We start from the raw sequence: 13,092 nt of genomic DNA on the forward strand, positions 1-13,092 counted from the left end.
GTAAAGTCAGACCAACGATTGTCCTGTCTCCTGAGATTGCTTTCTGAGGTCTCTTTTTCATTTTCCTCTTACTCTTTCAAGATTATGTCTTTTACACATGTTGCCAATGGCCACACAAGCCCCAGATTTGGATCCCCTCCAAGTGTTTGCTTCCTCAGCATCAAACAGTAGGATTTCAGGAAGGTGAGGATTGGATTGGGGGTTTCTAAGGAGCTGATTAGCACGTAGGAGCCACAAATGGGGAAAGCTGACTTCAACTGCAAAAGAGGTTTCTGAATGATCTCTCCTTCCTCTGTGCTCAGTTGCTCCAAAGATGCTGAGTACTTATTTGATAAGAAAGGTGATGAGATGCTCTAAGTTTGGGGGGTGAGATATCAGAAACCAGATCTCTCAAGGCAGATAAAGTGTACACAAAAGGACACACGATGTCTGACATCTTATAGGTCCTGCCCTCTGCCATTTTTCCCATTGTGTTTTGTGTCTGGGCAACAGTCATTAAGTCAGGTTCTCTTGTCTGTATTTTTACTTCAGACAGATAAGGGCCAGGACAGAGAAAATGTTGCTAAGAAGCATCCTTCTTTGGGTTTAAAATTGGTCCCACAATCTGAGACTCTACTGAAGGAAACAAAGTTGATGGCAATAGGAGGAGGCAAGGAGTATCACAGCAGTGACCAGTATTTGAAGGAGCATTTTCTCCAAACATTTGAGAAGGTTTTTTTTTTTTCCTTTTTCCCAAAACATATTGCAGTCATTAATCCCACAAAGTAACTCTGTTAACTTCAATGAGCAGGATTGTGATTGTTCTCAGTAAAAATGGTGAAATGGCTTCATTGGGGATACTGGGTTGTATCTAACGAGGTTACCTGGGAGGCAGGTTAGTTTGTTGAAGGTCATTTCCACAAAGAGCTAATTTCTTGAACAAGCAATTTATCAAATGGACTAGCGTGTTGTCATTTTGTCTCCATAAGAGCATTTGAAGGACTATTCAGTTTGTTTCTGCCTTAGCTCCTTGCTGCTGCGGTTGGAGTTTGAAGGACAGATGGGAGAAAGACTGAGTGGATATAAGAAGATTATCTTGAATGGGAAGAATTCTTAGCAGTGTGTATGTGATATATTTCACCTCAGTCTCTAGGTACAGCAGCAAAAAGTTGGGGCAGACAAACATTGAATACTTTATTTCCAGAGTATATTCTTTTAAGTATGTTTATAAATATATACCCCACTGTGAAGAAATCTCATACTCCCTGGTGTTTCTCTCTTTACCTCTCAAAGTAGCTGCAGGAAGCTAGAGTAGAAACATATTCAGCATTCTTTTAAATATTATGATAAAAAACAAAATTATCTCCAGCCAACTAAAATTAAACTGTCATAGAAATAACTAAATTTGGCAAATTGGCTATTTTCAGCAAATTAATTCAGAATGGACCTTCTCCTCAGTGTCTAAGATGGAGTGCTTTTCTTTAGAGTCAAAGACCTAAACCCTCCAGGAGAAACATTTGTTGGTTTCCACCTTGGACACTGACTTGTGGCTTTCTGGAAACTTCCTTGGCAGCAGCCCCCTGTGGTAGGACAATGGGCAGACCCTCTGGTTGGGGCCAGAGAAATTATACATGGTGCTACCCCAAGGTCCAGTTTTGGGTTTTCATCTTTGTAAAGACCATGAATCAGCTTCAGAAAGAACAACATACCCCATCACATTCCATATCTGATTCTTAGTGAACATTTGAGAAATGACTTGGAAACAAGTTTCTAGTGGGACTCAACCAGAGAAAGCCTTCATGAATAGAAGGACCAACATATGGAGGTTTCATATCTCAGGAACATAGAATACTAAGATATGAGTCTAGTCTTTATATAGCACAGCTTCTAGTCCAAAAAGAATCACTGAAATTTGCTTGGAAATTTAAAAGCTTAAGAGTAGTTGCCTTCCTTCTTTTTGGTTTTATCCCTGAATTTCAAGCTTATTGAAAAATACAGCTTATATGATGATATACATTAAAGCATGCTGCTGCTGCTGCTGCATGTGTGCTCAGTCATGTCCAACTCTTTGTGACCCCATGGACTGTAGCCCACCAGGCTCTTTTTTGCATGGAATTTCCCAGGCAAGAATACTGGAGTAGGTTGCCATTTCCATCCCTGGGGATCAAACCCGCATCTCCTGCATTGCAGGTGGATTGTTTACCACTGAGCCACCAGGAAAGCCACATTAAAGCATAGACCAAAGCCTAAGAATGCAGGCTGGCTATACACCAAGAGGTGTATGTGTGTAGCAGATTTTACAGAGAATGAGATCAAGAAACTGAAAATGTTTTTGTACTGGATGGAAATGTACAGGTAATATATAAAGGTCATCAGTTATATTCCCCTGTGGCGGCAAAATGGACTCTTGAAGAAGAACTCAATGTGAACAAAGGCAGTAATGATTCCAACTTTTAGATATAGTATACATAAGAGTTTTATAAGGGAACATACATGCCAAGAGATTTCATGATGATAATTTAATGTCTAGTTTTATTTACCCCTTGTTGTTGACCATAGCAAATTCTTCATGGAGGCACATCACATGGATTGCTATATTATTTAAGAGCCAATAGTAAGAAAACTCAACATTCAAAAAACTAAGATAAAAAAAAAACTAAGATCATGGCATCTGGTCCCATCACTTCATGGCAAATAGATGGGGAACCAATGGCAACAGTGACACACTTTATTTTCTTGGGCTCCAAAATCACTGCAGATGGTGACTGAAGCCATGAAATTAAAAGATGCTTGCTCCTTGGACGAAAAGCAATGACAAACCTAGACAGCATATTAAAAAGCAGACACACTTTGCTGACAAAGGTCCATCTAGTCAAGGCTATGGTTTTTCCAGTCGTCATATATGGATGTGAGAGTTGGACCATAAAGAAGGCTGAGTGCTGAAGAATTGACACTTTTCAAATGTGGCGTTGGAGAAGACCCTTGAGAATCCCTTGGAGAGCAAGGAGATTAAACCAGTCAATCCTAAAGGAAATTAATCCTGAATATTCATTGGAAGGACTGATGCTGAAGCTGAAGCTCTAATACTTTGGCCACCTGATGTAAAGAGCTAACTCATTAGAAAAGACCCTGATGCTGGGAAAGACTGAAGGCAGGAGGAAAAGGGGTTGACAGAAGTTGAGATAGTTGAATGGCATTACCAACTCAATGGACGTGAGTTTGAGCAAGCTCTGGGAGATGGTGAAGGGCAGGGAGGCCTGGCATGCTGCAGTCCATGGCATCACAAAAAGTTGGACATGACTGAGTGACTGAATAACAACAAGTAAGAAAAAAGTGAGCTACTTGCTTTGGTGCTTTAGCTGAGTGAGGCAAGTTTCAGTTCGGTTTAGTTGCTCAGTCAGTTCAGTTCAGTTGCTCAGACACAGTTTGTTACGGAATTTCGAAAATGAACTTGGGTTAAGGATGATACATAGGGGACCCAGCTGAATATGACTGATTTTCTTTCATTCATTCATTCATTCAATTCTAATTGAGCTATAACTACATGCTCAACACTGTACCAGGCACAGTGGGAGATACCAAAGACTGTTTCAATGAGTAACTTACCATCCAGTTAGAAAAACATGCCTCACATGGAAACAATACAAGGCAATACATTGTTGTCAAATGATGATTAAACTAGCTAGGATTTATGAAGTACTTTTCTATGAGCCAGTATGGTGCTAAGTGCTTTATATTCATCCTCTTGTTCAAAGCCACCCTAGGAGGTAGGTGCTATCATTATTCCCATTTAAAGATGAGAACATTGAATTTCAAACAGGTAAAGTATGCCAAAGTTCACACCACTTGTAAATGGCAGAACTGGAATTTGAACTCAATTGGAACAGATTCCAAGACCTAAACTCTTGCTAAAATGGGAATTAAGAGTATGGGGATGACTAATAAGAGAAGAACTGAGCAGGCCGTTAAAGAAAAGAGGCTTCAGAAAGGCGAGAAGGAGGTCTATTGGGCCAGTTCAGTCCAGTCGCTAAGTCGTGTCTGACTCTCTACGACCCCATGGACTGAAGCACGCCAGGCCTCCCTGTCCACCAAGCATACAGTAAATGCATGGAGAGTAGCAAAGGAATTTAGGAAAGGCTATTAGCTGAACTGTCAGATTATGGGACCAGATTTTGGTAGAAAATGAATAGTGGGCCGAAGATGGTAAAAACAGTGGGTAATTATCAGCCACGAAAAACGAATGCCAAGTTTCAAGTTGTAGGCCTGAAGTGGACCGCAGTTCAGGCCAGGTGAGCTTCTCACAGGTGCCTAGTGTTGAGGCTGCAGGCGCGGTGAGCAACTGGGATACCCTACCCTGCCCCTGTCTGTCCTTCCCCTTTCCCCTCTGGGTCCCACTAGTCTGCTTCCGCTCGTGGGCAGAGACGTGCCAGGGCAGAGCTGTTCTTCTGGCCTGCGGAGGGGTGCCGAGGCAGCAGCGGTGGGCGGGCCTATTTCTCCCCACCAGGAGCCTTCCCTGTGGCCGCTTGAGAAGCCTCGTCGCCCGCCCGCAGCCAGTTCTTTATCTCCCCAACGCTCAGCTTGCTGCTCCGCAGCGCGGGCGGATCTGGAGGCGGTGTTAGAGGGCGGGGCCAGGGATGCGATTGTGAGCTCATCTCAGGGCAGGGCGAGCCACCGTCCAAGCGTTTTAGAGGTGTTCTGCGCCTCCGGCCCGGCTCCGCGCGGGGGCGTAGCGGGAGGCGGGCCTGGGGCGGGTCCAGGGGGCGGGTCCGGGACCTCCAGATGCCCGCGACGGAAGGGCTTGTTTCAACAGCCCCGGCTGCTGGCGGCGAGGTAAGGGGCTCAGAGAGGCAAACTGGTTCCCCCCGGAGCCAAGTTCCCCGCTACTCTCGCGGGCCACTTCGTTTTCCTTCCCCCGCGGGCCGGGACTCCGGGGGTTCGGTTCCGCGGCGGGGGCGCGGCCAGGGGCGGGACTGTGAGTGGGCTGCGGCGGGCGGGAAGGATAGAGTTCATGGCCGGCCTCGAGGCCGCCTCGCGACCGCCTGCAAACCGTTCCTGCCCCGCGCCCGGAACCCAGTTCCCTACTTCTCCCGCGGGGTTGCCAGGGACCCGCGAGCGTCGGGAGCGCGTCGGGCCTGGTGGAGGCGGGGGTCGCCGTAATGCCAGCCCCTATCTCCGCCTTCGCGCCTTTCTACTGTAAGAAAACTAGCTGGCTGGCTTTCCAGTCATACTTTGGTTCTGTCGTTTTTAAAGTCCCTACCTCTTACCACCGGGCTCCATCCCGAGAACTGACCGAGGCTGTGACTGGGAACCAGGCCCGCTCGGCGGCCGCAGCCCGGGTGACCCGCCTCCTTGCAACGCGGAGATGAGGAGCAGGAGCAATTCCGGGGTCCGTTTAGACGGGTACGCGCGGCTGGTGCAGCAAACAATCCTCTGTTACCAGGTAAGGAGGGACCCCGCCGGACTGCCCTCTCGAGGCACTTACTCTCCTACTCAGTCCCCTCTCGTGTCCTTAGACTTTGCAGTTATGAGGGTTTTTTTTTTTTTTTTCTTTAAATCCAGTTTTGCTAGCCAGTGGTTACTCCTCACCTCCATTCCCACCTCGTCCACTTTCCGAGTCAGGGGACCGAAGGGCTTTCGGACTACACTTCACGGGATTCTTTGACTACTGTTTGGGGTCGAAGATAGGAGCCCTTTCGATGCCCTGGGTACAAAATGCGTCTTTTTCCATGGACTCAGCTTCTTTCGCATGGAAGGAGGTGTGTGTAGATTGGACAGCACACTGAATGAGGATGGTGAGCTCTGGACTGTGACGACAGTAGACGGGAGGAGAGAAATTCTGGGGTGTGTATCCCACTCCCGGTTGTGTGGCGATGGCTGCTATTCGCCCCTTGAATTATCTTGTTAGAGACCCACCTGCGAGGGCCTTAGGGCTTACTCTCTTGCCCTCATTTTACTGATGAGAAATCTGTGGGCCAAAAAGGTAACTGCAGGTAGCAGGGTTAGACCCAAACGCAGGTGTTCGGTCAAGCTGGAAGAGATCTGTGAAGCTTCTCATGTGGTCTGACGTCTGAATATCTCCTGTTTTGTATTACTCAGCTGAAGTTATGTGTGGCCCAACATGTAAGACCCCTGGACTATTTTTATTCTTCCTGAAGACAGCAGCTGTATTGCTTGCCTTCAATCAACAGCAACTATTTATAGGACTTCCATGTCAGAGAAGGAAGTGGCATTCCATGATAGAGGCCTGGTCACTCCCAAGGCACTGACCCTTTTCCCTATAGCCCATTTCACAGGCTTGTTTCTTCATTCAGGAAATATTTGTTGTGTACCTATTATGTGCAAGGCACTCTGGTGCAGGGCCTACAAAGAAGAGTAGATACTTGTAGTGCAGTGAGATTCATGTGTAGGAGATAGGTCCACAGTCCCTTGTTTGAAACTCTTGACATCAGATGTGGTTTGCAAGTCAGAAATGTTTGGATTTGGGGTGGTAAACATATATTGAATATTCCCTAGTAACTGCAATGAAATCTAGGCAGCACCCTTAATCAAACACATTATTGTTTTCCACATCAGAATATGGAGATTATCACTGAGTAGGAAAAGTAAATATGGAAAGCAGTTTCACACCAATTCAGGTCAGCGTTTTGCCATCAAATGAGCTTGCTGAAAACTTATGAAAACACTTCAAGTTTTTAGAGCATATTGGCTTTTGAAATTGCACATGAAGGACTGTGATTCTTATTTTGGGAACCTTGCCCCATTTGAGGTGAGCTTCCCTGGTAGCTCAGACGGTAAAGTGTCTGCCCGCAATGCAGGAGACCCGGGTTTGATCCCTGGGTTGGGAAGATCCCCTGGAGAAGGAAATGGCAACCCACTCCAGTACTGTTGCCTGGAAAATCCCATGGACTGAGGAGCCTGATAGGCTGCAGTCCATGGGGTTGCAAAGAGTCAGATACGACTGAGCAACTTCACTTTGACTTTGCCCCATTTGGGGAGCATGAAAGAGTACTGGAAGAGATGATGTTCAGGTTGAGAACTGAAGAAGTAGGCCAGCAAATGGGGGTGACTTTTTTTTTTTGCCTTACTCTTTGAAGTAGATTATAATTACTTATACACAGTGGTTTAAAAATCCAAGTTGAAAATCCTTGCCATTCACTACTGTGAAGGAGCTTTAAGGAGAACTGATCAATCTTGGTGATTATGTCATACCTGGGTTTAATCTCTAGCTCCTTCTTCAACTACAGGTGTAACCATTTCTCATCTGAGTCCAGGCCCTTACCTCTAAAATGAGGATAATTAACACCTGTGATTAGTGCTCAGTATGTCACCTGCTCTCCCCACCTACTGCTGCTAAGTCACTTCAGTCGTGTCCGACTCTGTGCAACCCCATAGATGGCAGCCCACCAGTCTTCCCCATCCCTGGGATTCTCCAGGCAAGAACACTGGAGTGGGTTGCCATTTCCTTCTCCAGTGCATGAAAGTGAAAAGTGAAGTGAAGTCCCTCAGTCGTGTCCGACTCTTCATGACCCCATGGACTGCAGCCTACCAGGCTCCTCCTTCCATGGGATTTTCCAGGCAAGAGTACTGGAGTGGGGTGCTCCCCACCTACTTAGCATTAGTAAACAGCGCTGTTGGTGGTGGTATAATTTTGATACGTTGTTGTTAGTCCCTGAGTCATGTCCGACTCTTTGTTGTTGTTAGTCCCTGAGTCATGTCCGACTCTTTGCGACCCCAGGGGCTATATAGCCTGTCAGGCTCCTCTGTCCCATGTTATTCTCCAGGCAAGAATACTGGAATGAGTTGCATTTTCCTTCTCCAGGGGATCTTCCAGACCAGGGATCAAACCCAAGTCTCCTGCATTGGTAGGAGGATTCTTTACCACTGCACCACCCAAGAGGCCCTAATTTTGATACAGGCCACACATATTCAGGCCACAGGTCCTTGCCTCACCACCCTGGTCCAGGATGCTCCCTTTCCTGGGGGCCCTGATATAGCTACTAATTGCTTGCTGGTCTTTGAACATAATTATGTCTCCCCTTGGATTCTGTGAGATCTTTAAGCACAGAGACCTCATCAGTTTTGTTCCTTGGCATGAAGCAGTGCTCCAGGCACATGAAAAGTACCTTTATGTCCTTGGTGATGAAATACCTTCTGCAGGCTCTGAGCCTTCCTAATGACTCAGCTATTGATCCAGGCTTACCTTCCCTCAGGAGCAAAAGAACTGTCTTCCCAGTAAAGCAAATCTGTAGCATTGGACTTTCCTCTCCAACATTTTAATGATTAAAAAACAGTTGTCTGAGCCTTTAGTTGTATTTATTTTGGGGGTAGTTGGTGAGAAGACTCATGTTTGCCCTGTTTTTCTCATGACTGCACAGTCAAGCTTTCCTGATTAACCAGAACACTCCAAGTATAGTTCTGTTGGAACTCCTGTTGCACGTGTGGAGCCACAGTGCTTGCCACCTCCCCCCACCTCGAAGCCATCCCACCCCAACAGCTAGTCTTCACAGCTGTAGAGTGCTAACCCATTTAGGGCCGCCTCATCGTTTCTGAGTGATCTTAGGTCGCCTATCCAGTCAGTAAACATGAAAGAGCAATTTTATGTTACGCATATTTTAAAAATTATTTTTGGCATGCTAGGTCTTCATTGCTGCACGGGCTCTTCTCTGGTTGTGGAGAGGTGGTGCTACTCTCTAGTTGTGGTGCACAGGCTTCTCATTTCGGTGGCTTCTCTTGTTGGGGAGCACAGGCTCTAGGGCGTGCAGGCTCAGTAGTTGGGGCTCGTGGGCTCTAGAGCACAGGCTTAATAGTTGCGGCACATGGGCTTAGTCGCATGTGGGAGCTTCCTGGATCAGGGATCGAACTCATGTGTCTTGCATTTGCAAGTGAATTCTTTACCACCAGGGAAGCCCCATGTTAGGCACGTTTTTACCACAGTGAAAAAAAAAAAAAAAATGAGCTGGACTGTAAACGAGTGGTTTCTAAAGCTTATGCTGGAGAGGTTTATGCTGTCTTCTACAGAAAGGTGCAGATGTTTATGAGGCAGTTTTCACTGTCAGCTGATACAAGGCTGGCCTCTGTTTCTGATGTTTTTTTTTTTTAATATAGCTGATTTACGGTATTACTTTCAGGTGTATAACTTCATGATGCAATATTTTTATTGTTTTCCATTTAAAGTTATAAAATAAGGGCTATATTTCCCTGTGCTATACAATATGTCCTTGTAGTTTGTCTCATACAAAGTAGTTTTTACCTCTTAATTCCCTACCCCTATCTTGCCCCTCCTCTGCCCTCTCCCCACTAATAATCACTAATTTATTCTCTATATCTGAGTCTGTTTGTTTTGTTTTATTCATTTGTTTGCCTTATTTTTTAGATTCCACATATAAATGATAAAATACAGTATTTGTCTTTCTCTTTCTGACTTATTTCACTAAGCCTAATAATACCCTCTAGGTCCATCCACATTGTTGCAAATGGCAGAATTCATTATTTTTTATGGTCGAGTAGTATTCCATTGTATGTATACACCACATCTTTTTTATTCATCCATCAGTTGCTGAGCACTTACGTTGCTTAGGTATCTTGTCTATTGTAAATAATGCTGCTATGAACATTGGAGTGCATGTATCTTTTTAAATTAACTGTTTTTCCTTTCTTTGGATATATACCCAGAAGTGGACTTGCTGGATCATATGGTAGTTCTATTTCTCGTTTTTTAAGGGAACCTTTATACTGTTTTCCACAGTGGCTGCACCAATTTACATTCTCACCAACAGTGAACAAAGGTTCTCTTTTCTCCACATCCTTGCCAACATTTGGTATTTGTGTTCTTTTTTATGTTAGCCATTCTGACAGGTGTGAGGTCGTATCTCATTGTGGCTTTGATTTGCATTTCTCTGATTAGTGATGTTGAGCTTTTTAAATTGAGATCAATTTACTTTGATTTCACTTATTAGAAATCACTTAACATTAAATATATTGAACTCATAATTATTCTTTAGTTTGAGATAATACTTTGTTTATGTCATCTGGCATATCAACTAATTTCCTTTTCCTGTGTCTGTGAAAGAATATTTAAGGCAAAGAAGGAAAGAGCTATGTGTATAAAAGGGTCCTTTTGCACGACTGGTTTTGAATGTACTGAAAGTATTAATATAAACTTTAAGGAGTACCTGCTTAGATACTCCTTGAAGTCCCTTGGATGCAAGGAGATCAAACCAGTCCATCCTAAAGGAAATCAGTCCTGAATATTCACTGGAAGGACTGATGCTGAAGCTGAAACTCCAATACTTTGGCCACCTGATGCGAAGAACTGACTCATTTGAAAAGACCCTGATGCTGGAAAAGATTGAAGACAGGAGGAGAAGGGGATGACAAAGGATGAGATGGTTGGATGGCATTGCCAACTCTATGGACATGAGTTTTGAGTAAGCTCCAGGAGTTGGTGATGGACAGGGAAGCCTGGCATGCTGCAGTCCATGGGGTCACAAAGAGTTGGACGTGACTGAGCAACTGAACTGAAGAAGTTATCTCCAAAGTATTCAAAGTATCTTTTAAGTATTTGTTGACTTAAAAAATCTTTAAAAATTCCTAGATTTATTTTGACCCTGAGAAGAAATACTAACTTTGTACATTTTTTCAATTATCAGCTCTATTTGAAGGCTCATTCATAAAAGTGTTAAGTACAGAGTGGTAATAAAAGAATATGGATTGGAAAGAAAAATAGAGACTTCCCTGGTGGTCCAGTGGCTAAAAGTCTACGTTCCCAATGCAGGGGGTCCGATTTTGATCCCTGATTGGGGAACTAGATCCCACATGCCACAAGTAAGATTGAGAACAGCCAAATAAATAAGTAGATATTTAAAAAAAGAAAAAGAATGATCAAGGCACTGTTCACTGTAACTGCAGATAATTTTGTATAAAAAGCAGACAAGAGAGCAGGACAGTAAGTGTTGCTATCTAGTCATAATAGAATTTAAAATGAGAATAGGATAACTAAAACATGGAGTATGGAACAAATTGTAATCACAATAAAGACTAATTTGAGGGAAGGTTGAAAGAAGATATAATTAAATACTGGGAAATAACATGGCAGAAGAATGGGAGGAAACTGGAGTTAAAGCATTTTAAGGCCCTTATGTTAAAAGGAAGGTAGAAGTTTTATATATTTTGAGTCAAGAGGTTATATTTAAGTCTTAACATTAAAATTAAGTGGAAAACATAAGTTTAATGGGAGACTATCAAGCTACCAACAGTATTTTTCAGAGAACTAGAACAAATAATTTCACAATATGTATGGAAATACAAAAAACCTCAAATAGCCAAAGCAATCTTGAGAAAGAAGAATGGAACTGGAGGAATCAACCTGCCTGACTTCAGACTATACCGCAAAGCTACAGTCATCAAGACAGTGTGGTACTGGCACAAAGACAGAAATATACATCAATGGAACAAAATAGCCCAAGGATAAATCCACACACCTATGGACATCTTATCTTTGACAAAGGAGGCAAGAATATACAATGGAGAAAATACAGTCTCTCTAACAAGTGGTGCTGGGAAAACTGATCAACCACCTGTAAAAGAATGAAACTAGAACACTTTCTAACACCATACACAAAAATAAACTCAAAATGGGTTAAAGATCTAAACGTAAGACCAGAAACTATAAAGCTCCTGGAGGAAAATATAGGCAAAACACTCTCTGACGTAAATCACAGCAGCATCCTCTATGACCCACCTCCCAGAGTAATGAAAATAAAAGCAAAAATAAACAAATGGGACCTAATTAAACTTAAAAGCTTTTGCACAATGAAGGAAACAAAAAGACAGCCTTCAGAATGGGAGAAAATAATAGCAAATGAAGCAACTGACAAAGAATCTCCAAAATACACAAGCAGCTCATGCAGCTCAATTCCAGAAAAATAAACAACCCAATCAAAAAATGGGCCAAAGAACTAAACAGACATTTCTCCAAAGAAGCCGTACAGATGGCTAACAAACACAGGAAAAGATGTTCAATATCACTCATTATCAGAGAAATACAAATCAAAACCACAATGAGGTACCATCTCACGCCAGTCAGAATGGCTGCTATCAAAAAGTCTGCAAACAATAAATGCTGGAGAGGGTGTGGAGAAAAGGGAACCCTCTTACACTGTTGGTGTGAATGCAAACTGGTACAGCCACTCTGGAGAACAGTATGGAGATTCCTTAAAACCTGGAAATAGAACTGCCATACAACCCAGCAATCCCACTGCTGGGCATACACATCAAGGAAACCAGAATTGAAAGAGACATGTGTACCCCAATGTTCATCACAGCACTGTTTATGACATCCAGGACATGGAAGCAACCTAGATGTCCAGCAGCAGATGATAAGAAAGCTGTGGTACATATACACGATGGAATATTACTCAGCCATTAAAAAAGAATGCATTTGAATCAGATCTAATGAGGTGGATGAAACTGGAGGCTATTATATAGAGTGAAGTAAGTCAGAAAAACACCAATACAGTATACTAATGCATATATATGGAGTTTAGAAAGATGGTAACGATAACCCTATATGCAAGACAGCAAAAGAGACACAGTCTTTTGGACTCTGTGAGAGAAGGCGAGGGTGGGATGATTTGAGAGGGTAGCATTGAAATGTGTATATTATCATATGTGAAGCAGATTGCCAGTCCAGGTTCGATGCATGAGACAGGGTGCTCAGGGCTGGTGCACTGGGATGACCCTGGGGGATGGGATGGGGAGGGAGGTGGGAGGGAGGGTCAGGGTGGGGAACACATGTACGCCTGTGGCTGATTCATGTCGATGTTTGGCAAAACCACTACAATATTGTAAAGTAATTAGCCTCCCATTAAAATAAATTAATTAAAAAGAAAACCTGAAAAAAATTAAAAATAATAGAATAAAGAAAATTTGATCACTCCGGGAGAAGGAATGAAAAGGGTGCTTGGGGAGTGAGTGAGTGAGTGAGTGAGTGAAAGTTGTTCAGTTGTGTCCGACTCTGTGTGTCCAGCTGTAGTCCATGGAATTCTCCAGGCCAGAATACTGGAGTGGGTAGCCTTTCCCTTCTCCAGTGAGGGGTTCTTGGGGAGTGAGGGA

General features: G+C 43.7%; 1 protein-coding gene across 3 annotated transcripts in view; it reads left to right on the top strand.

The window, feature by feature from the left end:
* The first annotated feature begins 4,745 nt into the window (after window positions 1-4,745).
* PHKA2 (phosphorylase kinase regulatory subunit alpha 2) overlaps window positions 4,746-13,092 on the top strand; it is a 92,915-nt gene continuing 84,568 nt past the window's right edge. For all 3 annotated transcript variants that reach the window (XM_040266536.1, XM_040266537.1, XM_040266538.1), the window contains exons 1-2: window positions 4,746-4,809; window positions 5,230-5,419. In XM_040266536.1, the coding sequence (XP_040122470.1) occupies window positions 5,342-5,419 (78 nt within the window). In that variant the 5' untranslated portion in view covers window positions 4,746-4,809; window positions 5,230-5,341. The remainder of the gene's footprint in view (window positions 4,810-5,229; window positions 5,420-13,092) is intronic.

Source organism: Oryx dammah, unplaced genomic scaffold (assembly GCF_014754425.2).
Source record: "Oryx dammah isolate SB20612 unplaced genomic scaffold, SCBI_Odam_1.1 HiC_scaffold_23, whole genome shotgun sequence".
Taxonomy (NCBI): Eukaryota; Metazoa; Chordata; class Mammalia; order Artiodactyla; family Bovidae; genus Oryx; species Oryx dammah.